This window comes from Lepidochelys olivacea (assembly GCF_965140295.1).
Source record: "Lepidochelys olivacea isolate rLepOli2 genome assembly, chromosome: 5".
Taxonomy (NCBI): Eukaryota; Metazoa; Chordata; order Testudines; family Cheloniidae; genus Lepidochelys; species Lepidochelys olivacea.
In genome coordinates, this window is record NC_140415.1 from 45,230,300 (window position 1) to 45,257,524 (window position 27,225).

The following is a 27,225-nucleotide window of genomic DNA, read 5'->3' on the forward strand; positions in this document are numbered from 1 at the left end:
ATAAGTTCTGCTGAATACTGTGTAGCCAATGTTGTTCCTTGCTCAGTTTGGCTAGTACTGAATTTCAATAATCAATAGGTCTTGGCTGATTTTGTTGTTGATCTAACAGAGTATTTGGGTATTAATAATACATTAAGTATTTATTTTCACATGAATTTTGAGTCAGCTGGGTAGTTCCACTTCACAGGGATTCGAATGTAGTCCAGTTGACTTCAGCGGGGCCAAAATTTCACTTAGTAGCTGCTTTTTTTTTTTTTTTTTTTTTTGGTGTCCAATATACAGTGCTGTGTGTAACGGAGGAATACATACACATTTACTGCTTGCTGTGCGTATGTAACTGATCCATCCTATGCTATATTGCAGTATTTATAAAAGATGTGCATGGTTTTTTTTCCCTACAGTTAGATGTTATCTCATTAATGCTAGCCATGTTCACATAAAGGAAAAATAAGAAGAGTACGGAAAACTACAAAATTGTGTTTCTGAACACACATTTTGAAACTTTTATTTTTGTGTAAGACAACAGCTGTCTTAGCAGTATGTCTTTAGAATGACACATCAACGTACCCATCACAAAATCTGGGTTTTTTTTCTTCTGACCTCATTGGCATCTCTCCTAGCAAAAATGCCACTCTGAATATTAATAACAGTAGATGTGATTGGAACAGTTTGTATCACCTCTAAATCATGGCTACCAGGTTATATGGCTTTGCTAAAGAGTTGTCTTGAGGCCATGTAACTATACCCAAATATTTGGGTATATCTTCATGCTTTTTGGTGGATCTTACATTATTTAAAATGTGGTGAGAACTTCTTACAACTGCTATTACATTTTCTTTGCAGGCAATAATTAATAGCACTATCACCCCCAACATGACATTTACTAAAACATCCCAGAAGTTTGGCCAGTGGGCAGACAGCAGGGCAAATACGGTCTATGGCTTGGGATTTTCCTCTGAACATCATCTTTCAAAAGTAAGTAAACCTGTTTTTTTAAAAAATACCTGAAAAATATGGGAAAAAAGTTTTTTCCTGAACAGTCAGGGGGATTGATGAAGAGCTGGAACCAAATTGATATCTTGTATTACCCTGACACTCAGTAGTGTTAAGGTAATATTTACATATTCTCTGAATCTAGCCTTTATAACATAGAAAAGTGAGAAGGGCAACCATGGAAGCAAGTTTTTAAACCGCTTTGGTGATACCAATGAATTTTTTTTGAGAGAAATTTTAGATTTTTTTTTTTAACCTTACTGCAGGATGTAAAATGTCAGATTTTCTTTTCTCTTTTTTGTCATGTAAGAGCGAATTTTTTCCCTGTAGGAAACCAGAACGTTTACATGGAAGATCAGTTTACTTTTTTTCTTTTAAGGAAGAAGATTCAGGCCTTAAATTCAAATGGTTTCTTTCTTGCTATATTTAGATCCCATCAGGAAAATTGTTGCTCAGTCAATGACACACTCTTTTCAACTGTAATTTTCACCCACATTCTTCTTTCACCTTTTCCTCCATTCTCTGCCATATAACTAATATTTTATTACAAACATTTTAAAAATTGAAAACTTAAGGGGATGTTAGTTTTATTTTACCCCCACTGTATTTTTCTAATGTATAGAAAATTCAAGTAGATTACCAGCAATATTGAGAAACACCTTGTGGACTATGTGAAATTTTATGCTGGCCTTCTTGAAAATAAAAGTCCACTTTCATAGTGGGAGGTAAGTTGCTCACATTTCCCAGAGAAATCCCAGTGAGTATTCCTGATGTCTTTAGTGCCGCAGTTTGAACAACAGACTGCGAGTTGTTAGTAGTGTATGCAGTAGTTCATAGGGCATACTGAAATAGAGAAACTCCTGAAAGGTTTTCTCACTGAATTACCTGGTTTTCCAGAGAACCTTGGGCCTTTCAGAAGACCCTACCTTTGCTTTCAATGGAGCTCCCTTAAACCAGATTGTCTGCATTACTGCATCCACTCTACACCTAGGAAAGTGTAGAGCCGGCTTCAGTCCAGATCAAGGAGTTACAGTAGTTCCCTTGTGCCCACTCCCCTTCAAAATATTTCCTGATGGAATATCTGTCCAGTTGGATATTATTGTGATTTACTTATAAAAATTATATCTACTTTTCATAATCAAATAGCATCAATCTCTACTAAGTTACACAAAACCAAGGAAAAAATTCTGAATGACATTGTTGATGATATAATATATATGTGCATTCTCACATGTCACTGCATCAATAAGCATAAAAAATAAGTCAATGTAGATTGTTTTAAACTGGCGTCCACATCTACCCAAGAGACAATTACTCATTAACATGGTGTATATCTTGCATTGCTAATACTTACAAGGGTTATTTGACAAGTGCTGATTTGATTTTCCTTTCTAATGTACTAGCTTGTTGCAGATCACTCTCTCCATTTCTCAAAACAGAATCTCATATGAGCTTAATAAGAGTGCCTTATATTCAGCCTTCTTCCAACATTTGACAGCAGGAGACTGTTTTGTTTTGTTTTTTCAAGCGTCTTGATACTGCCTCTTCATTTGCCTCTTTCTGTGTTTCGTGGTATCTTAATCCTCTTGGGATATGCTTATACATTGGTATCACACATGCAAATAATGATATAGCCAATGCGCTGATGATTAATCGAAAAAAGTGAGAATTATTGTAGGAAGCTGTTGTCAAGCAGTGCACATCCTGAATTCCATGGTCTTTGGCAGATATGTAAACTTCTTGTATAAAAATCAAACTGTCTTTTTCTGAAATTTGTGATGATGAACATTCAGTACATGTTCAGTATGCTATTTTCATGGTGCCTTCCTTATCTTAATGATTAAACCTACAGCTTTTAGATATGTCAGTCACCAATCCTTATTCAGGACTCCCTTACTCCCCCCCCCCCCCCCAAAACAAGACTGAAGTTTTAAAATTAAGTTGTTTTGTTAGTGGTTTTTTAAAATAGCAAAATGCAAGAAAAGGTTATGAAAACTTCTTAGCAGGGGAAAAGAAATCTTCACTTTTTTATCGTAATCTATTCAGTCACTTTTGAATTGGGAAATAAGTTTATTTAGTGGACACTGGACTGAGACATAGAAGACCTGGGTTATAATCAAGCTCTATTAAATTCCTGTGTGACTTCGGGCAATTCACTTCCTCCGTCACTGTGTCCCCTTCCACAGCGTCCTGTCCACAGTGACTGCCTTTCACTAGGTATTTGTACAGTGCCTAGTGGAAAGGGACTTCAGTTCTGACTGGGACCTCAGGGTGCCAGAGAAATATTAATTTAATGTATATACTCATTCATAAGCCGAATATTTTTGGTAAAAAAGTGACGCATCAAAGAGCGGGGGTCAGCTTATAAACGGGTCTACACCAAAATTTGATGATTTTAAACTCTATGGAATCATTGAATTGACTGTCTAATACATTGTCATTTTGTTTACCTGGAGCGTCTGCAGGCATGGAGCACCTCAGCTCCCTGTGGCCGTAGTTCACCGTTCCCAGCCAATGGGAGCTGCGGGAAGAGGCGCACCATGCCTGCAGACGCTCCAGGTAAACAAAATGACAGTGTATTAGACAGTCAATTCAATGTCATTTTGTTTACCTGGAGCGTCTGCAGGCATGGTGCGCCTCTTCCCGCAGCTCCCATTGGCTGGGAACGGTGAACTACGGCCACAGGGAGCTGAGGTGCTCCATGCCTGCAGACGCTCCAGGTAAACAAACTGTCCCGACCCGCCAGTGGCTTTCCGTGACAGGCTGGGAGCCAAAGTTTGTAGACCCATTTATTGATGTCCATACTGCAGCCTTTTAAAGTTGCACAGACTTTGTTTAATGGACTAGATTGACTTGAAAGGAATACTAAAAGAGCAGTGCTGCAGATCTTCATGACATTTGACCTATGCATTTCACAAAATGCTATGCCTTACAAGCCAATCAGAAAAATACAATGAACAATAGTATTATAGCACTGGTGTCAGCCCACTACTGTGTAATTTGATCTCTTCATGCATTTCTACCAATGGACCTCATAAGTCTTCAGCCAATATAAAAATATAACGTGCAGAATCGATGGAATCGCTAATAAAATTGAAATAGCCTGTTATCCCCACAGACATGCTAATCTACAGGGCTGCTTTGAAATAAACGAAGAACAATAATTTGACAGTGAAAGAGCAGGTGACATTCCTATATAAAGTCCTACAAAATCTATAACTACAATAATAATCTATTTTCATACTAGTATTTAAAATGAACAGTGAAATAAAAGAAAAAGGTCCGCTTATCACACAGTGTTCAAACTTAAAGTTGTTGAATATGCAGAAGCAAACAGTAATTGCGCAGCTACTCGTGAATTCTGTATCCATGAGAAGCAAGAGAATGGTGAAAAAATAAAACAACACTAAAAGACATGCCAAGAAGCAAGAAAAAATGTCCAACGAAGTGCGCTTCATTTCCTGAGCTGGAGAAAGATCTCAATAATTGGGGTGCTGAATGTCGACAAAATGGGTACATTGTCACTAGAACTGAAATTCGTCTGCATGCTCTGCAAATGTCGGAAGATGACATACAAGTCAGTAAAGCTGTCAGTGTTTGTCGCATCAGCAGGCTGGTGTACTCGTTTCATGAACCATCATGGTCTCTGTCTTCATCAGCAAACAAAGATTGCGCAAAAGGTGCCAAGAGCTCTGGAAGAAAAAATCAAATCTTTCCAAAAGTTTATTATAAAATATTGAAAGGAATATGCATTCGAGCTATCACAAATAGGAAATATGGATGAAACACCGATGACATTTAATCTCCCGAGCAACAGAACGGTAACCAGTGTTGGTGAAAAAAGTTATAATTAAAACCACTGGCCATGAAAAAATCCATTTTACGGTGGTTTTATCGTGTTTGGCAAATAGATCAAAGCTCCCTCCTGTTGTTGTTTATAAAACAAAAACCTTGCTTAAAAACATGAAATTTCTTGCTGGTGTCATCGTATGTGCACACGAAAAGGGATGGATGGATGAAAGTGGGACTGTTGAATAGCTGGAAAAAGTGTGGAATAAGAGACCAGGAGCACTTTTCAAGAAACCTGCTATGCTCATTTGGGACATGTTCAGGGCACACAAGACGGATGAGGTGAAAAATGTGGCCAAAAATATGAAAACTACTTTGACTGTAATACCTGGAGGCTTAACTTCAGTTCTACAACCGCTTGATGTCTGCCTGAGCAAACCCTTTAAAGACAGGCTACGCAAAATGTGGTCTAAATGGATGTGCTCAGGTATGGCGAAGTTGACAAAGATGGGAATCTTTTGAAGCCGGGAATCAATCTGATCTCCCAGTGGATCAAGGACATGTGGGTGTCCATTCCCTTGGAAATGATAAATGATTTTTCTAGGAAATACTGTATCAGCAATGCACTCGACGGGTCAGAAGATGATGCCATATTTGATGATGACACAAAAGAGGCTGATGATGAGAAGGAATCTGAGTCTGAAGACTCAGCCGACATCTACGATGACAATGCAGGTGCAGCTGTGACTGAAGCAGAGTTTAATGAACTGTTTGGTGAATCAGAGACTGAATCAGACTTCGAAGAATTTTAAGACTTTTTAAAGTCTCATATTGTTCTAAGTTACTGGTTTTAAATATCCATTTACTGGTTTTAAATATTGACTGTAATTTTGAAGGTGAATACGTATTTGTTCTGTTATTATAACAGGTTTTTCATTAGATTATATTAAAGTAATTCTAGCAAAACTTTTCAGTGTTTTTTGTGATGCCAGCTTTTAAAATATAGCAGGTGTTGGAAGACTTTGGCTACCGGCCCGTCAGGGTAAGCCGCTGGCAGGTCGGGATGTTTTGTTTACTTGGAGCGTCTGCAGGCACAGAGCCTCTCAGCTCCCAGTGGCCGCGGTTTGCTGTTCCTAGCCAATGGGAGCTGCGGGAAGTCTGCAGGCGTGGCGCACCTTTTCTCGCAGCTCCCATTGGCTGGGAACGGCGAACTACGGCCACAGAGAGCTGAGGGGCTCCATGCCTGCAGATGCTCCAGGTAAACAAAATGTTTACCCTAATGGGCCAGGAGCCAAAGTTTGCCAACCCCTGAAATATAGGGTCGGCTTATGAAAGGATTATACAGTTTTTGCTATTTTTACCTATCCATCTTGGGGAGTCGGCTTATAAATGAACGGGCTAATGAACGAGAATATACGGTATATTAATATTTGTTTCTGAAATTTCAGAAACAATTTATTCCTTTGTTACCTGTAACTCCACTTTTAAAATTCCTTTTCTATGTTTGTGACTATCAGTGCCCCTAGATGAGCTGTTGCATTATATATAATTTGAATTACATCCGTATACAGGGGCCCTAATCAGAGTCCCATTGAGCTAGCCACTGTAAAAACATAGCAAAAAGACAGTTCTTGCCCCAGGGAGCTTACTTTCTAGGTTTATGAGTAGACACTTTAGATGGATGAAACAGACAAGCAGAGCTGTGGAGGACAAGGTAGCTGTAAAACAAATATCTTTTTCGTAATAAGTAGTATTCTCAGCTTGCTACTTGCCTGATCATTGCCTGTTCCCTTAGCAAGTGGTATATTTTCTCTAGTTAACAATAAATCCTAAAAATTAGACTAGTATTTTCATTTTGTGGACTGCTTCCTCTTCTGTGGGTATTGCTGCCCTCCCAAACCAATCATCCATGCAGGATAGCCTCTTTCCTCAACACAGCAGCTATTATAATCATTATTTTGGTGAAAATCACCAGACTGAAAATACTAATGCTGAAAAATAACAAAACGGAAAGAAACAGACTCTGGAATCTCTGATGGCGGATGTGCAAATATGTAACCTTGAAGAGATAAAAGCTATAAATCAGTCTGAAGATATGAGGATGGAATGAAGAATCTCCATTTGAATATATCTGTTAATTGAGTTTTTCATTGGGAAAAGGCGTCTGTTACTGATGGTTAAGGTGAAAAACGCCCTTGAAGGAAAGCTCCCTTTATTTTCTTGAACCAAAGAATTTGCTGTCAGAATTCCTATTGGTGTTTGAATAGGAGGACTGGAACTGTATACAATAGCTCCAAAAGGCCATAAAGAAAACTAGTTTCTTATCCAGGACATGAGATTATGCTTCCTGGAACTAAACTACTATCATGGTTAGAAGACATTTTTCTCAGGCTTGTTAGCTGTTTGGAAGGTCTAAGAAAACTTCTAAAAGTAATAGTTGGAATTTCAGTCTAGACTTTGACAGGTTTCAGAGTAGCAGCAGTGTTAGTCTGTATTCGCAAAAAGAAAAGGAGTACTTGTGGCACCTTAGAGACTAACCAATTTATTTGAGCATAAGCTTTCGTGAGCTACAGCTCACTTCGATGATGAAGTGAGCTGTAGCTCATGAAAGCTTATGCTCAAATAAATTGGTTAGTCTCTAAGGTGCCACAAGTACTCCTAGTCTAGACTTTCTGGCCTGATTTCTCACTGCTTTGCACCTTGTGTATTCATATACTAATGCAAAATGTGTAAAATGCTACCCTATTAGAACATCCTCCCTTTTGTACTCAGTTTGCACAAGTGTGAATAACTACACAATGTGTGCAGCAATGGAGAATCTGTTCTTCTGAATGTAGCCAATAATCTTCAGATTAGGAATATGGTGAGAATATCTAAATAAAAAAGTTGATCTTTCAAGCTTGAGTCACTTACACAGAGATGACGTTCTTTTGCTTCCTTAAGAGTGGAATGTAGCCGATTTGCAGAATACAGAACTCTGCTGAATGAGAGGACTATTCGTTTTTGTTATGTATGGAAAATCGTATTCCTAAGGATGCAGCCAAATTATTCATTTAGCACACATTGAGGTGCTTGTTTTGTTGGTTGCTAGCTTCAGAGAATATTGGAAATATATTGTAATATTAAAGGCAGTGAGGCACCTAAATGGGATAGTGATGCTCTTTGGGGAACGTTGTGCACATTGCCCCATCAGCCACAAAGCTGTCAATCATAATAATTTCTTGAAATATGTTTAATCTACAAATTATGTCTTAGTTGTGAAGTGGGTGGGGAACTTTAGTTTTCTTGTCCAGTGTTAATCTGGTGGAGATGACGGAATCCAAAGGAAAGAGGAAAAAGAAACCTTAGTGTGAGAAGTCTTAGTCATAGCTCGTCTCTCCAAAATTGTAGCCAAAATCTGGTGGTCTCACATATTTCAAATAGTTCCTCTGGAGGACAGGATATCGACAAGGGGTACTGCTTCAGACAGCATTCAAGTGATTGTGGAGGCTTTCCACGTTTGCATCTGGGGTCATTCCTCAGCTTCTGCTTGGTCATATTGTCACCAGTCTTTTCCATCTCCACTCTCACTCAATTTAGAGTACATCACTGTTTTCATTCAAGGTCAGTGCTTGGGGGGAGTTTTTTGGAAGCTCCAAGATTGGCATTTTCTGCCTTTTTCATGTAAGAAATAATGACTGTCTATTTTGGATGACACCAGTTTGCTCTTTGTTTAAGTTTTTATATTTGGTTTTTAAGAACTCAGCGCAAAATATTTTAATGTCTGAAGGAGAGAACCAGCTCTCTTCTACTAGGATATGAAGGGCAGAATGATCTAGCACAGCTTTCTTGAATTTACCTTTCTCTAGGAAAGGAGAAATCCTTGTTACAATCAGATTCCTGTTAGGAGTCTGCAGAGTGTTTCAGGAAAGAGGTCTAAACTTCTGGAAAAACGCTTCTGACTCATTTTCTCTCTAAATCACCTCCCTCTGAGACTTGAGAGGAAAGAGATGTAATTCTGTATGCTTTCTCACGTCTCCAGGCAAATAAATCTGAGTTTTATTGAAGATTGATACAATTCCAGTGAGGAGGATACCACATTCCTCCAGACTTTGGGGGACCATATAGAGAACACATTTGTCATAAATATAAAGGGAAGGGTAAACCCCTTTGAAATCCCTCCTGGCCAGGGGAAAGCTCCTCTCACCTGTAAAGGGTTAAGAAGCTAAAGGTAACCTCGCTGGCACCTGACCAAAATGACCAATGAGGAGACAAGATACTTTCAAAAGCTGGGAGGAGGGAGAGAAACAAAGGGTCTGTCTGTCTGTAGTCGTCTTGGCCGGGGACAGAACAGGAATGGAGTCTTAGAACTTTTAGTAAGTAATCTAGCTAGGTATGTGTTAGATTATGATTTCTTTAAATGGCTGAGAAAAGAATTGTGCTGAATAGAATAACTATTTCTGTGTATCTTTTTTGTAACTTAAGGTTTTGCCTAGAGGGGTTCTCTATGTTTTTGAATCTAATTACCCTGTAAGATATATACCATCCTGATTTTACAGGGGGGATTTCTTTATTTCTATTTACTTCTATTTTTTATTAAAAGTCTTCTTGTAAAACACTGAATGCTTTTTCATTGTTCTCAGATCCAAGGGTTTGGGTTTGTGGTCACCTATGCAAATTGGTGAGGCTTTTTATCCAACATTTCCCAGGAAAGGGGGGGTGCAAGTGTTGGGAGGATTGTTCATTGTTCTTAAGATCCAAGGGTCTGGGTCTGTAGTCACCTAGGCAAATTGGTGAGGCTTTTTACCAAACCTTGTCCAGGAAGTGGGGTGCAAGGTTTTGGGAAGTATTTTGGGGGGAAGGACGCATCCAAACAGCTCTTCCCCAGTAACCAGTATTAGTTTGGTGGTGGTAGCGGCCAGTCTAAGGATAACGGGGGTAATATTTTGTACCTTGGGGAAGTTTTGACCTAAGCTGGTAAAGATAAGCTTAGGAGGTTTTTCATGCAGGTCCCCACATCTGTACCCTAGAGTTCAGAGTGGGGGAGGAACCTTGACATGGTGGCACAGTGGTGGGATTAACCTGAAATCATTTTGAGATCCAGTTGAGATTTTTTGAACTAGAAATACAGATTTTAAAAAGGAATTTTTAGGAAGTCCAGAAGGCAGCTTTGAAACTGAAAGCAGCTTGGTTTCTCTCTGCTTTGTGGCCAAGCAGAGACAAAAGGGGATTATCTTGTGAATTGCAGGTTTTCTTTGCCTGGAGGCAGGGTACTTAACTCCTGCAGGGAAATTCACAGTCTTCCAACCCAGAGGTTTTTTTTTTTCTTTTCTTCCTAAAAGTAAATAGGGGGTGTGTGCTCTACCCATTTGCCTGGAGACAAAAGTGGCAGGGTTTTTTTTAGGATTTTGATTTTTTTTTTTGTTTTACAAGGAGCACAGGTTTGAAAAGAAATTTTTTTCTTCTTTGGGCTGGGTAAGCAGGTTTCCAAGTAGTTGGAGGTTTTTTGCTTTAATTTGGGCCCAGAGCAGAGACAAGGGAATTGTCTTTTTCTGTAGGCTGACAATCACTATCAGAGAATAGGTATTCTATTCCAGCACAGCAAAATTTTACAGCCAAGTTTTGTTTGTTTATTTCTAAACCTCGGGTGTAAAGTTAGTTAAAAACAGAGAGGTTAGAATGGCCAAATCCTCAGCTCGACTACAGCTGGAATTAGCCAAATTTCAGGCTGAGGAAAAACAAAGGGAACATGAAAGACAGATAGAACTCATGCGGCTGAAGGAGGAGGAGAAGGAAAAAGAGAGGAAGCATGTGGAGGAGATGGAGAGGATAAAGGCCCAGCAGAATATACCAACAAACCCTAGCAATCCTTCTCCAGGTACCACTTCCCATCCCAGAAAGTTCCCCACCTACAAGGCAGGTGATGATACTGAGGCCTTCTTAGAAAACTTCGAAAGGGCCTGCCTTGGGTACAACATCTCTACTGACCAATACATGGTAGAGCTGAGGCCGCAGCTCAGTGGACCCTTAGCTGAGGTGGCAGCTGAAATGCCTAAAGAACACATGAACAAGTATGAACTGTTTAAATCCAAGGCGAGAGTCAGAATGGGGATAACACCCGAGCAGTCTCGTCGGAGGTTCAGAGCCCTAAGGTGGAAACCAGACATGTCATTTACCCGACATGCCTACCACATTGTAAAACATTGGGATGCCTGGATATCAGGAGCAAGTGTTGAATCTCCAGTAAATTTGCCCTTCCTAATGCAAATGGAACAATTCTTAGAGGGTGTTCCTGAGGAAATAGAAAGATACATCCTAGATGGGAAACCCAAAACTGTAATTGAGGCAGGAGAGATTGGAGCCAGATGGGTGGAGGTGGCAGAGAAGAAGAAAACTGGTCGCAGTTGGAGCGGAGACCAGAAGGGACCACCCCAGACCACACCCTATTACCGGGGGCCGCCCAAAGCCCCACCTACCTCCCAAAGAACCCTCCAGACCCCTTATCGTCCCACCACCCCGTTCTCCAGCAACCCTCTTCGCCCCAGTGACCCGTCAGCTGGACGATGTTTTAAGTGTAACGAGCTGGGGCATGTAAAGGCCAACTGCCCCAAGAACCCCAACAGATTACAGTTCATGGCACCGGAATCACACCAGAGGTCCACAGGCCCAGATACCTCCCAGATACCCTTGGAGCGGAGGGAAACTGTGAGTGTGGGTGGGAAGAAGGTCACCGCGTGGAGGGACACCGGAGCACAAGTGTCAGCTATCCATGCTTCCTTAGTGGACCCCAATTTAATCAACCCAGAGATCCAAGTGACGATTCAACCCTTCAAGTCCAACTCTTTCAATTTGCCTACAGCCAAGTTGCCTGTCCAGTACAAGGGCTGGTCAGGAATGTGGACTTTTGCAGTCTATGATGATTATCCCATCCCCATGCTGTTGGGGGAAGACTTGGCCAATCATGTGAAGCAGGCCAAGAGGGTGGGAATGGTCACCCGCAACCAGGCTAAACAAGCCGTGAGGCCTAGCTCTGTTCCGGAAACTTCTATCAGGACCCAGTCAGAGGTGATGGACCTGGACCCCAGGCCAATGTCTGCAACAGCAGTAGTGGATCCAGTCCCAGAGACCCAGACGGAACCAGTCCCAGAACCGGAACCAGCCAAACAACCAACACCAGACCCCGTGTCAGCACTGAATCCAGTACTTGCAACCTCAACACCAGAGGGCCCCACCGAACCTGAACTGGCAGCAGCCGATAACCCTACACAAGAGGCTCAGCCGGAGCCTGAATCCCAACATAGTGCACCAGCGGAGCGCGGTTCACAGTCAACAGAAACAGCTCCATCCCCTATATCGCTTCCAGAGGGACCAAGCCTAGGTCCACAATCCCATGAGGAACTGATGTCTCCAGCATCAAGGGAACAGTTCCAGACCGAACAGGAAGCAGATGAAAGCCTCCAGAGAGCTTGGACGGCGGCACGGAGCAACCCACTGCCTCTCAGCTCTTCTAATCGATCCAGGTTTGTTGTAGAAAGAGGACTTTTATACAAGGAAACTCTTTCTGGTGGACACCAGGAAGACTGGCATCCTCAGAGACAGTTGGTAGTTCCAACTAAATACCGGGCCAAGCTCTTGAGCTTAGCCCATGATCACCCTAGTGGCCATGCTGGGGTGAACAGGACCAAAGACCGTTTGGGGGGGTCATTCCACTGGGAGGGAATGGGCAAGGATGTTTCTACCTATGTCCAGTCTTGTGAGGTGTGCCAAAGAGTGGGAAAACCCCAAGACCAGGTCAAAGCCCCTCTCCAGCCACTCCCCATCATTGAAGTTCCATTTCAGCGAGTAGCTGTGGATATTCTGGGTCCTTTTCCGAAAAAGACACCCAGAGGAAAGCAGTACATACTGACTTTCATGGATTTTGCCACCCGATGGCCGGAAGCAGTAGCTCTAAGCAACACCAGGGCTAAAAGTGTGTGCCAGGCACTAGCAGACATTTTTGCCAGGGTAGGTTGGCCCTCCGACATCCTCACAGATGCAGGGACTAATTTCCTGGCAGGAACTATGGAAAACCTTTGGGAAGCTCATGGGGTAAATCACTTGGTTGCCACTCCTTACCATCATCAAACAAATGGCATGGTGGAGAAGTTTAATGGAACTTTGGGGGCCATGATACGTAAATTCGTAAATGAGCACTCCAATGATTGGGACCTAGTATTGCAGCAGTTGCTCTTTGCCTACAGAGCTGTACCACATCCCAGTTTAGGGTTTTCCCCATTTGAACTTGTATATGGCCGTGAGGTTAAGGGGCCATTGCAGTTGGTGAAGCAGCAATGGGAGGGATTTACACCTTCTCCAGGAACTAACATTCTGGACTTTGTAACCAACCTACAAAACACCCTCCGAACCTCTTTAGCCCTTGCTAGAGAAAACTTACAGGATGCTCAAAAAGAGCAAAAAGCCTGGTATGATAAACATGCCAGAGAGCGTTCCTTCAAAGTAGGAGACCAGGTCATGGTCTTAAAGGCGCTCCAGGCCCATAAAATGGAAGCATCGTGGGAAGGGCCATTCGTGGTCCAGGAGCGCCTGGGAGCTGTTAATTATCTCATAGCATTCCCCACCTCCAACCGAAAGCCTAAGGTGTATCATATTAATTCTCTAAAGCCCTTTTATTCCAGAGAATTAAAGGTTTGTCAGTTTACAGCCCAGGGAGGAGACGACGCTGAGTGGCCTGAAGGTGTCTACTACGAAGGGAAATGTGCTGGTGGTGTGGAAGAGGTGAACCTCTCCATGACCCTTGGGCGTATGCAGCGACAGCAGATCCAGGAGCTGTGCACTAGCTACGCGCCAACGTTCTCAGCCACCCCAGGACTGACTGAACGGGCATACCACTCCATTGACACAGGTAATGCTCACCCAATTAGGGTCCAACCTTACCGGGTGTCTCCTCAAGCTAAAACTGCTATAGAACGGGAGATCCAGGATATGTTACAGATGGGTGTAATCCGCCCCTCTGAAAGTGCATGGGCATCTCCAGTGGTTCTAGTTCCCAAACCAGATGGGGAAATACGTTTTTGCGTGGACTACCGTAAGCTAAATGCTGTAACTCGCCCAGACAACTATCCCATGCCACGCACAGATGAACTATTAGAGAAACTGGGAAGGGCCCAGTTCATCTCTACCTTGGACTTAACCAAGGGGTACTGGCAGGTACCGCTAGATGAATCTGCCAAGGAAAGGTCAGCCTTCATCACACATCTCGGGCTGTATGAATTTAATGTACTCCCTTTCGGGCTGCGAAATGCACCCGCCACTTTCCAAAGACTTGTAGATGGTCTCCTAGCGGGATTAGGAGAATATGCAGTCGCCTACCTTGACGATGTGGCCATATTTTCGGATTCCTGGGCAGACCACCTGGAACATCTACAAAAAGTCCTTGAGCGCATAAGGGAGGCAGGACTAACTGTTAAGGCTAAGAAGTGTCAAATAGGCCTAAACAGAGTGACTTACCTTGGACACCAGGTGGGTCAAGGAACTATCAGCCCCCTACAGGCCAAAGTGGATGCTATCCAAAAGTGGCCTGTCCCAAAGTCAAAGAAACAGGTTCAATCCTTCTTAGGCTTGGCGGGTTATTACAGACGATTTGTACCGCACTACAGCCAAATCGCTGCCCCACTGACAGACCTAACCAAAAAGAAACAGCCAAATGCTGTTCAGTGGACCGGAAAGTGTCAGAAGGCCTTTAACAAGCTTAAAGCGACACTCATGTCTGACCCTGTACTAAGGGCCCCAGACTTTGACAAACCGTTCCTAGTAACCACAGATGCATCCGAGCGTGGTGTGGGAGCAGTTTTAATGCAGAAAGGACCTGATCAAGAATTCCACCCTGTAGTGTTTCTCAGCAAAAAACTGTCTGAGAGGGAAAGCAACTGGTCAGTCACTGAAAAAGAATGTTATGCCATTGTCTACGCTCTGGAAAAGCTACGCCCATATGTTTGGGGACGGCGTTTCCACCTGCAAACCGACCATGCTGCACTAAAGTGGCTTCACACCGTCAAAGAAACTAACAAAAAACTTCTTCGGTGGAGTTTAGCTCTCCAAGATTTTGATTTCGACATCCAACACATCTCAGGAGCTTCTAACAAAGTGGCTGATGCACTCTCCCGTGAAAGTTTCCCAGAATCAACTGGTTAAAATCGTCCTTGAGATGTGGAAAATATTGTTAGTCTTTATGTACTTGGTAGTATATTTAGAGATGCATGTGTCTTATTAACTCTGTTTTCCTAGAGCTCCAGGAAGAAATCCCAGCCAGTGTTTCACCCTAGCTGAGATTTGGGGGGCGTGTCATAAATATAAAGGGAAGGGTAAACCCCTTTGAAATCCCTCCTGGCCAGGGGAAAGCTCCTCTCACCTGTAAAGGGTTAAGAAGCTAAAGGTAACCTCGCTGGCACCTGACCAAAATGACCAATGAGGAGACAAGATACTTTCAAAAGCTGGGAGGAGGGAGAGAAACAAAGGGTCTGTCTGTCTGTAGTCGTCTTGGCCGGGGACAGAACAGGAATGGAGTCTTAGAACTTTTAGTAAGTAATCTAGCTAGGTATGTGTTAGATTATGATTTCTTTAAATGGCTGAGAAAAGAATTGTGCTGAATAGAATAACTATTTCTGTGTATCTTTTTTGTAACTTAAGGTTTTGCCTAGAGGGGTTCTCTATGTTTTTGAATCTAATTACCCTGTAAGATATATACCATCCTGATTTTACAGGGGGGATTTCTTTATTTCTATTTACTTCTATTTTTTATTAAAAGTCTTCTTGTAAAACACTGAATGCTTTTTCATTGTTCTCAGATCCAAGGGTTTGGGTTTGTGGTCACCTATGCAAATTGGTGAGGCTTTTTATCCAACATTTCCCAGGAAAGGGGGGGTGCAAGTGTTGGGAGGATTGTTCATTGTTCTTAAGATCCAAGGGTCTGGGTCTGTAGTCACCTAGGCAAATTGGTGAGGCTTTTTACCAAACCTTGTCCAGGAAGTGGGGTGCAAGGTTTTGGGAAGTATTTTGGGGGGAAGGACGCATCCAAACAGCTCTTCCCCAGTAACCAGTATTAGTTTGGTGGTGGTAGCGGCCAGTCTAAGGATAACGGGGGTAATATTTTGTACCTTGGGGAAGTTTTGACCTAAGCTGGTAAAGATAAGCTTAGGAGGTTTTTCATGCAGGTCCCCACATCTGTACCCTAGAGTTCAGAGTGGGGGAGGAACCTTGACAACATTTATTTACAGTAGCTGAGCAGTTGACCCCTGGATTAAGTTATTCAGAATTGCTTTCATTCTGAGAAACTGGTGCCCTCTTTGTCTCCATTTCTAGATCTTTGTCTACAGGTCAGGTTTTGCTTGAAAATGGGTGAGAAAATTGTGTAATACATAACATCTTCCATTCCCTCCAAATCCATGTGATCATATGCAGTGTAAAAAACAAAACCAAAAAACCCCTGAGTACACCAGTATCAGAGAAATTAAAATATTTCTGCAAACTCTTAAGTCAGATGCTTCTTCAAAACTGGCTGTTCTCGAGGTGTTAATAAGAAAATCGTAATTCAAATAAAAACAGTTGCTTGGATACTGCGTTGAGTGCAGTGCTCATCAGGTTTAGGCACAGCAAGCCAAATTCATCTCTGTAATTCCATCACTTTAATAAAATTGCTCAAAAGATCAATTTAATCCATCACGTTAAATTTAACATTTAATTCAAAATAATTTCTCAGTCACTATTAGAACTAGTTGAACAGTTTTCAGGAAGAAGACTCTGTGCCAGAAACATTGATCTTTTTATGAAAATTCATGAAACAAAGTGTGTGTGTGAATAGTAATCCTTGAAATTAATCTGAACTAAACATTTACTTAGACATAATGAAACACATTGATCCTTCATGTAAGTCCATTGACTTCAGTGGAGCTACATCAGAGATTTAATTTGGTTTAGTATTCCTCTGGTTGATTTTTTCATCCATTTGAGTTTGTTTTAGCCAAGATATGGGGAGAAATGAGTATATTTTCCATATGAGAAAGGATTAAGGCCACTGAAGATCAAGAGACTCCTATTGAATTCAGTGGGTTTTACATCCATCCCAACATCTGTAAGGAGGAAAATGAATTTCAGACTTCAAGGAAGCTTTTTAAGGGTACCTAACACACTTAACACCTATGCTTAAGGTGGCTTTTTCACGCTACCATTTGTGTGTGGCATTATATTTTGTTGGTATATCACAATTTTAATGTGGTAGTTTGCTGCTGGGTGTGTCTGTATTGCCCACATACAAATGGATTTTTAAGTGTATGTAAACTCATGTACCATAAATAATACAGTGCAGTTTGGTTAAATGATCATTTACTAAGGGGAAAAAAAACTTTTAACTGACTGAATCTATAGTGGTCTTATTTTGTAAGATGTTCTGTAGCAATTATTTTGTATTTGTATTATAATCTTTTTAAACATATGTACCTTCAGTTTGCAGAAAAATTTCAGGAATTCAAAGAAGCTGCACGATTAGCAAAGGAGAAATCCCAAGAAAAGATGGAGCTAACCAGTACACCTTCACAGGTGGGTTTTATGAACTCAGATCAAACCATATCTTTATAGCTTATTAGATTTTATTTGGCAGACAGCGACCATTGTATAATGCAAGTGGTCGCACTAGACTACTAACACAGGCCATAATTCCTGCTTCAAGTCCAATAGCTGTGCTTGAACTAGAGCATTTTAAATCAGTGTAGCCTTCTTTCTCCATTGTGGCTTTTTGGGCATCTAGTAAAATGTGCTTAAACAATTCCCAATTATTCATATTTTTCTGTTTTAAATTTTTTTCTTCTAGCTGCCTTGGCTCACAATTATTTTCCACTGTGTGAAATTGGCCCTTTTAAAGCAGCAAGCACATATGTTACTGGTTTGGACTTAATTGGATTGTACAAACAGAATTAAGTCATGATTACTTGTACCTAAGCAACCACTCATTTTGAGTTCTGAGATCAGTTCGCCTGTCTCTGTCAAGACAAAGTCCTGTATAGAATTTCCCTGTGGTGGATGCAACACTTTTTGAGTAAAGAAATTGTCATCTATATTTTTTAGAAATTTCAAAGATGTTTTAGTATTGGCAGTGTGAGACCTCCGGCATAGGTCACTTGCATTGTCACAGGAGACTTCAATCCAACTTTTTTTCTATGCATTATAGATAAGTGTCTAAGGAGCCAGTCATTCTGTTCTCTAGTGTGATTTGGTGATCTGTAGCAGATACCAGCTAGTTACTGCATCTTGTGCTTTACCTGTTAAAACACTAATCCATAAGCATTAAAGGTAATTTGATTTGGAGTTGCCAGTAACCTGGAAACAAGTACAGTAGAACCGCAGAGTTACCAACAGCAGAGTTATGAACTCACCAGTCAACCACAAATTTCATTTGGAACCAGAAGTACACAATCGGGAAGCAGCAGAGAGGGGAAAAAAAGCAAGTACAGTACTGTGTTAAACTACAAAAAAGGGAAAGCACCATTTTTCTTCTGCATAGTAAAGTTTTAAAGCTGTAGTAAGTCAATGTTCAGTTGTAAAACTTTTGAAAGAACAGCCATGTTTTGTTCAGAATTATGAACATTTCAGAGTTATGAACAACCTCCATTCCCGAGCTGTTCGTAACTCTGAGGTTCTACTGTAATGCTGTTTTTTGACAGAATGCCACTTCCCCTCCCCTTTTGCCCACACAGTCCTACTTAAAAAGGTCGTAACCATTGATGTTCATGTTCCAGTAATGGGAATCTTCCCACCAGGTTTCAGTAATATACTGAGTGTTGCTTAGTGTTTTAAAAATGACTTTTTTCTCCAGTTTTAATGTTGTTGTTTTTTAAAATGCTTTATAGTCTGCTGCTATGTTGATGTTCAAAGTAGACATTTAGGGTCTGATTCTCAGTTACTGTAGCATTAATGTCATAGAATCATAGGACTGGAATGGACCTCAAGAGGACATCTAGTCCAGTCCTCTGCACTCAAGGCAGGACTAAGTATTCTCTAGACTATCCCTGAGAAGTGGTTGTCTAGTCTGCTGTTAAAAGCCTCCAATGATGGAGATTCCACAACCTCCCTAGGCAAGTTATTCCAGTGTTAAACTTCCTAACTATGAGGGTGCTTATTCCTAACTGCCCTTGTTGCAATTTAAGCCCACTGCTTCTTATCCTACCCTCAGAGATTAAGGAGGACAATTTTTCTCCCTCTTCCTTGTAACAACCTTTTATGTACTTGAAAACTGTTATCCTGTCTCCTCTCAGTCTTCTCTTCTCCAGACTAATCAAACCCAATTTTCTCAATCTCCCCCTCATAGGTCATGTTTTCTAGACCTTTAATAGTTTTTGTTGCTCTTCTCTGGACTTTCTCTAATTTGTCCACATCTTTCCTGAAAGATATGGTGCCCAGAACTGAACACAGTACTCCAGTTGAGGCCTAATCAGCGTGGAGTAGAGCTGAAGACTTACCTTTTGTGTCTTGATTACAACACTCTTGCTAATACATCCCAGAATTATGTCTGCTTTTTTTGCAACATGTTATACTGTTGACTCATATTTAGCTTGTGGTCCACTATGACCCCAGATTGCTTTGTGCAGTACTCTTTCCAAGAAAGTCATTTCCCATTTTGTATGTGTGCAACTGATTATTGCTTCCTAAGTGGAGTACTTTGCATTTGTCCTTATTGAATTTCATCCTATTTACTTCAGACCATTTCTCCGGTTTGTTCAGATCACTTTGAATTCTAATCCTGTCCTCCAAAGCACTTGCAACCCCTCCGAGTTTGGTATCATCCACAAACTTTGTAAGTGTACTCTCTATGCCATTAATTAAATCATTGATGAAGATATTAAACAGAACCGGACCCAGAACTGATCCCTGTAGGACCCCACTTGATATACCCTTCCAACTTGACTGTGAACCACTGATAACTACTTTCTGGGAATAGTTTTTCCAGCCAGTTATGCACCTACCTTATAATAGCTCCATCTAGGTTGTATTTCCCTTGTTTGTTTATGTGAAGGTCCTGCAAGACAGTATCAAAAGTCTTACTAAAGTCAAGATATGCCACATCTACCACTTCCACTCCTATCCATAAGGCTTGTTACTTTGTCAAAGAAAGCTATTAAGTTAGTGCAATATGATTTGTTCTTGATAAATCCGTGCTGATAGTTACTTATCACCTTATTATCTTCTAGGTGTTTGCAAATAGATTGCTTAATTATTTGTTCCATTATATTTCTGGGTACTGACGTGCAGCTGACTGGTCTGTAATTCCCTGGGTTGTCCTTATTTCCCTTTTTATAGATTGGCACCCTATTTGACGTTTTCCAGTCCACTGGAATCTCTCCTGTCTTCCAGGACTTTTCAAAGATAATCACTAATGGCTCAGATATCTCCTCAGTCAGCTCCTTGAGTATTCAAGGATGTATTTCATCAGGCCCTGGTGACTTGAAGACATCTAACTTTTCTAAGTAATGTTTAATTTGTTCTTTCCCTATTTTAGCCTCTGATCCTACCTCATTTTCACTGGCATTTACTATGTTAGCTGTCCAATCAGTACTAACCTTTTTGGTGAAAATTGAAACAAAAAAGTCATTTAGCACTTCTGCCATTTCCACAAGTCTTCAAATCTTGATTTTAAAGACTTCAAGTTAAAAAGAATCTACCAATTACTGTTGTTCAAACCAGCAAGTGACTCAGGCCCCATGATGCAGAGGAAGTTTAAAACTCCCCATGATCTTTGACAATCTGATCTGGGGGAAAATTCCTTCCCAACCCCTAGTGGGCATACTCCACTACCTAGGCAGCTGAGAGAGAATTATTGCTTTTATGTTCAGTAGAATTTGTTTTTACAAATCAAACATATTGATGGTACTTCTTAAAAGTTAGTCCCATATGTGGCAATTTGACTTTTATACTGATTAAGATGGTGAGAATTTGTTTAAAAGGACCAGATTAGAAACAGTCTTTGATGTTTTCAAAGGCAGGAAAGAATTTCTCACCTTTGGAATACCGGTTGGCTGCAATAAAGAATTTAATATCTACTGGAAGCTCTAATTATATGGGAGCACTAATTTATAATTTGATTGACCTACCTTGTCAGAAAAATGGCTACTAGAAACTGATCTAGCCTTTCAAGATACGGATTTCATCTCATAGATCGATATGGATTTGGATGTAATATAGGGTGACCAGATGTCCCAATTTTATAAGGACAGTCCAGTTTTTTTTGGTCTTTTTCTTATATAGACTCTTATCACCCTTCACCCCATCCCTATTTTTCACACTTACTGTCTGGTCACCCTAATGTAATAATTAAAATGAGGTATACTGATTTGTCAACAGAAGTCCATTGTACTTAAAATAGATTAACTTGCTTTACCCCCAAAATGGTCCTAAATGTAATTTATGCATTTCTTTAAGTTATTTAAACGGAAGTAAAATAACTCATGTTTAGGACAAGTTCTGACCTCAGTTGTGCCTTTTTATCTAATTTCAGCAGAATTTACTTTATATATCAGAGGACAACATTTGGGCAGTCTATTTTACATAGACTAGCATAATATATGCCTGTATGTATTTCTCCCAAACCTTCTGGCAGCTGTTTTCTTACACTAGTTTTTTCTCACTTGGGACTGTTCTGTCTTTAACATTCACTGTAGTTAAAACTAAATTCTGAATTTCACTAGAGTGCAAATAAACAGAAGTAGTTTTGGGCACAGAAATGGTAACAAGATTGAAAGAAAGAAGCGTGTACTCCCTATAATTTGAGCTAATAGATTCTTCATTCTGGATTGGAGTGGGAAGGAGGGAGGGGATTACTTGTGTATTATGTGATTTTAAAAAAAAAACAACAAACACATTTAACATAATACAACTATAAGTCAAGAATTACAGAAAACTTTGTTAAAAGGTAAGTTTGTGTCATGCCATTTGTGCAACTCTTTAAGATGTAAACACTGCATATATGAATCAAAAGCAAAATATGAACAGTTATTAAACATTTGTCAATCATGTTTTGACTCTCTTGTAAAGGCCAAGTTGAAAGTAATGTACAATTTTGACTTGAATATTTCTGGTTACACAATATCTGTTCTCTGGGGAGGTAAAGGAAACCTCCGCTTTCAGTCCTGTTAAAGAAAGCAAAGGTTTATTTGTCATCTGAAATTGGAACTCTGTGGTCTGGTTCTGTCTTGATACCCTCGTCAACTTTTTCTGCAGATTTAGTGATTTGGAGTAACTGGGTCAGATTCAGAAGTGGCAGCTCAAAAGGGCTAATATTTGTAAATTTAGATAGTTTTACTCCCTTAAAAACAAGTGGGGAAGAATGTGCACAATAAGGGCCTCATCCTTTAAAGTTAGGAGCACCTTTGACAAGGTGCTGTGGCCTTCAGTTCCCACTGAGGTTCCCACATACTTACAAGTGCAGTCTTTTCATAGCTCCAGCCCATGGGGTTACATAACAATAGCTTTTGTCCCCCACCTGTGGTGTTTAGATGTTGCTTGTAATTATTAGAATTTGGAGCACTGGCTGTTGGGAGTCTGAAAGGACAGGAAATGGGAAGGAGGGGGGAGGAGTTGAGAGGCTGGGAGAGAGCTACAGAGGGTGCAGCAGCATCTTGGTAAAGAGGTTTCCACTTTGAAAATAAAGTCCTGTTGAAGCTTGTTAGTACCTTGCTTGGTCAATACAACACCACCTTCCCCCCACACCCTCAATTAAGAGGTATAAGAAATGCTAGAGACACAGGATGTGTTTAGTTATGGGAAAACATGGTGCTTCCTGTAACCTATTCATGTCAGGGAAATGATACACAGGGAAAAACTCTAATTCCAGATTTAGGATTCAGGCTAAGCAATGTTCCTTTTAAAATTAAAATTACAGTGAAATACATCTAATGACCAGGATTTAATAAATATTGGTTGCTTGACAGAGACCGCAGAACACAAATGTTCCTGTGTTGTCTTGTAGGGTGATGGTGATTGTACCAGTTCTGTACAGTAGTGGACATCTTTAAGTATAGTCAGGGATCCAGAGACCCACACTAATTGAGACTGCTCAAGGGATGGGCTGAGTCATGGCCGGTGTGACTTCTCCATTTGGGGAGGCTGCATGCACCTGGACCGTGGCCCTGCCCATGCTTGGCCTCCTCCCTGGAAGGCCCGCCCATGCTCCACCCCTGGCCCTGCTCGGCCTCCCCCCCTCACTGTTTGTGCCTCTTCGTCTCCTCCCGCAGGCTCTCCCACCCACTGGCCAGCCGCTCACACGCCTTTTCTCCCCCAGCCCTCCTGCCTGCTGCTCGCACCTCTTCGTGTCCCCCCCAACCTCCTCACTGGCTGGCCACTCACAATTTGCGCGCACCTCTACACCCTCAGAAAGGCTCCTTTGCAAGTGAAGTGGGGACAGGAAGAGGCAGAGCCTTGAGGGAAGTGGGTGAGTGGGACCAAGGTCTCGGCAGGCAGGCTGCTTGGAGAGGCTTAGTCTCCCCTGGCCTCTTATACTTGCCACTGATGGGCTGAGTCAATCCATAAACTAGCTGCCTCAGCCAGCACTAGCTAGGTCCAAGTCACCCTGGCTGAACAAGGTTTTCAGATAGACCCTTGTACAGATTTTACTATAATTGGTGTGCAGCTGAAGCTGTGATTGTACCAGTAGTAACTCTTCCACTTCCCACTTTCATTTTTTATTAAAGTAAAATGAGAAACTGCTTTTAATACTACTTCAAGGTGGTTACACTATGGTAAAATACAAAGTGAAAGGTAAGAGTTGTCGTCATGGTTGTGAAGAATTTTCAACCACTAAGTCTGTACCAATGTGTAGATAGAAGATAAGGGAAGGAAAAGAGGTCCAGGCACCCTATAAGCAGGAGACTGCATACTTGTTGATATATTGTACATATTGATGTGTACAGTCTTTTCATATAAAGTTTATTAAGTACTATTAAGTACTACTAAAGTACTATAAAGTACTATTAAGTTTCTAAATCATATCACATGATAGTTTGGGTATGGGTTGTTTTTTTTTTCAAATTTGTATACCGATGATTTTGGGTGCCTCAGCTTAATGTCATTTTTAAATTAATAACCATGCACTTAAAAATGTTAATTTTTGTCTTTGTTTATATGCACATTGTGGCATAAGTTTAGTGTATAATTGTAATTTTTTTTTTTTTTTTTTTTTTTTACTTAAGGAATCAGCAGGAGGGGACATTCAATCTCCTTTAACACCAGAAAGCATTAATGGAACAGATGATGAAAGAACAACTCCAGAAGTGACACAAAACTCGGAACCAAGGGCTGAACCAACCCAGAATGCATTGCCATTTACACATAGGTACAGATTCAGTTCACACATACTAATTAAGTAATACATGTTTACTTCATTGTTAAAGGGACCTTTTTTCTTCAGACTGCTCCAAAATGACCGTGTCATGAATTAAAGAATCATACGCCACGTCTACGCTACCTGCCGGATCGGCGGGTAGTGATCAATCTATCGGGGATTGATATATCGTGTCTGGTGTAGACGCTATAGATCGATCCCCGATTGCTCTGCTGTTGACTCCGGAACTCCACCATGGTGAGAGACGGAAGCGGAGTCGACGGGGGAGTGGTGGGTGTTGATCCCGCGCTGCAAGGACGCAAAGTAAGTGATTCTAAGTCGATCTAAGATATGTCGACTTCAGCTACACTATTCTCACAGCTGAAGTTCCGTATCTTAGATTGATTTCCCCCCACCAGTGTAGACCAGGCCTAATATTCTTTTTTAAAAAGCAAAGTACAGGACTCAGCTTCATGTTTGCAATTCAGTCTGCTTTCACAGAAAAATTATATAAGAAAATCTACTGAGGAGGTTTTTTGGAATTTCTCTTACAATGTGAATATTTTAGTACAAGCACTTTATTCCTGAATACAAGGTGTCCCTTTAACAAGAAGCAATACTTACATGCCTGAGACCTCAGCAGAATTAACTGCTTCAAAGAACTTGTTCCAATTAACTTACTTTTTTTGTTCACTTTCATATTATTTTAAAAGACTGATAACATTAGGCTCAGCCTTGTGGTGATAAGTTGTTGGAAGATGAATGTGTCTGTGTAATCCTGAAGTGCTATAAATTGAAAGCAGCCTTCTAATTAAACATCTCTCTGACCATTTAAAATATTCCTTAATGTTTTTTTCAAAATATAGAAGAAAGTTACATTTGCGCTTCAGCATGAATTATAATTCATTGAACTGAGCATGTTTTGCTCCAGTGCCCCTTAGGAAAATTTAAACAATGTTTTGATTTAAAGTTGAAAGTTCTGAGCTAAAATGTATCTAATTAGAAATTATCATAAATGGGACGTTCTTTCTTTACAAGCAGAATAAGTAGAGCAGGGAAAAGTTAGATAAATATATAAGTCAAGCAAAGATTGAAATGTTAAATTTCTCTTAAATTATTAATTTGATTCAGTTTAAGAAGAGTTTAAAAATCTTAAACTGCTAAGATTTTTTTTTTTGAGAGACTGGTTGATAACAGAATCTTTTGAAATTTTGTGCGGGGAATTTAGGATGAGCAGAGACATGGACTTGAAATTGTTCAAGAATTCAGTCTTCCTTATGAAGAATGTGTTAACATCACTTGGAAATAACATCACTTGGAAAAGCTCACAAATTTTAGAACTCTGAAATACTCATCATTTTGCACTTAAATTCTTTGACGAGTGATTGCGTGTGTTGTCGTTTTTATATTTGAACTGTCACCAATGTAGTCCCAGTATGTTCATAGAGGAAATGGACTTTTTTTTTGAGAGAGAGAGAGAGAGTGTTTTTGAGGGAGGAATATTCAAAATACAGTAGATGCTTGTTTGCAGCAACAGCTTGTTAAAAGCAGCCATTGCTTATGAGCAACATTTCCCCTGGGACCACTTTTTCTACTGTGAATTGTCAACATTCCCCATAGCAACAGCCACTTAGGAGCAACATAGCAAAAGGACAGTGATATGTTGCTACTAGGGCTGTCGATTAATCGCAGTTAACTCACGTGATTAACCCCAAAAAATTAATCGCGATTAAAAAAATCAATCACGATTAATTGCAGTTTTAGTCATACTGTTAAACAAAAGAATACCAATTGAAATGTATTAAATATTTTGGATGTTTTTCTACTTTTTCAAATATATTGATTTAAATTACAACTCAGAATACAAAGTGTACAGTACTCACTTTATATTTTATTACAAATATTTGCACTGTAAAAATGCTAAACAAAAGAAATAGTATTTTTCAATTCACCTCATGAATGTACAGTAGTGCAATCTCTTTATCCTGGAAAGCGCAACTTACAAATGTAGATTTTGTTTGTTTGTTACATAGCTGCACTCAAAAACAAAACAATGTAAAATTTTAGAGCCTACAAGTTCACTCAGTCCTTGTTCAGACAATTGTTAAGAGAAACAAGTTTGTTTACTTTTATGGGAGATCGTGCTGCCTGCTTTTTATTTACAATGTCACCTGAAAGTGAGAACAGACATTCAAATGGCACTTTTATAGCTGACATTGCAAGGTTTTTACATGCCAGATATGCCAAACATTTGTATGCCCCTTCAAGCTTTGGCCACCGTTCCAGAGGACATGCTTCCACACTGATAATGATGCTTGTTCCAAAAACAAGGAGTTAATTAAATTTGTGACTGAGCTCCTTGAGGCAGAATTGTATGTCTCCTCTGTGTTTTCCCTGTATTCTGCCATATATTTCCTGTTATAGTCGTCTTGCATAATGACTCAGCATGTTGTTCGTTTTAAGAATGCGTTTTGTCAGATATGCAATGAAAGTAAAGAAGGTATCAATGTGAGATTTCTAAAGCTAGCTACAGCACTCGACCCAAGATTTAAGAATCTGAAATGCCTTCCAAAATCTGAGAGGGACGAGGTGTGGAGCGTGCTTTCAGAAGTCTTAAAAAAGCAACACTCCGATGCAGAAACTACAGAACCCGAACCACCGAAAAAGAAAATCAACCTTCTGCTGGTGGCATCATGTGCTCTCGTTTTAGAGAGAGACACTCAGATGGTGAAAATGAACATGCATCGGTCTGCGCTGCTTTGGATCGTTATTGAGTAGAACCCATCATCAGCATGGACACACATCCTCTGGAATGGTGGTTGAAGCATGAAGGGACATATGAATCTTTAGCGCATCTGGGACGTAAATATCTTGCAAGGCCAGCTACAATAGTGCCATGTGAATGCCTGTTCTCACTTTCAGATGACATTGTAAACAAGAAGCCAGAAGCATTATCTCCTGTAAATGTAAACAAACTTGTTTGTCTGAGCGATTCATAGAATATCAGGGTTGGAAGGGACCTCAGGAGGTCATCTAGTCCAACCCCCTGCTCAAAGCAGGACCAATCCCCAACTAAATCATCCCAGCCAGGGCTTTGTCAAGCC

The 27,225-nt window shown here is 40.6% G+C and overlaps 1 protein-coding gene across 1 annotated transcript in view; it reads left to right on the top strand.

Annotated features, from left to right (window-relative positions):
* Nucleotides 1–27,225, top strand: part of HOMER1 (homer scaffold protein 1) — a 155,004-nt gene that overhangs the window by 57,271 nt on the left and 70,508 nt on the right. The window contains exons 3-5 of the mRNA XM_084629669.1: nt 844–975; nt 17,260–17,352; nt 23,991–24,133. Of these exons, the coding sequence (XP_084485795.1) occupies nt 844–975; nt 17,260–17,352; nt 23,991–24,133 (368 nt within the window). The remainder of the gene's footprint in view (nt 1–843; nt 976–17,259; nt 17,353–23,990; nt 24,134–27,225) is intronic.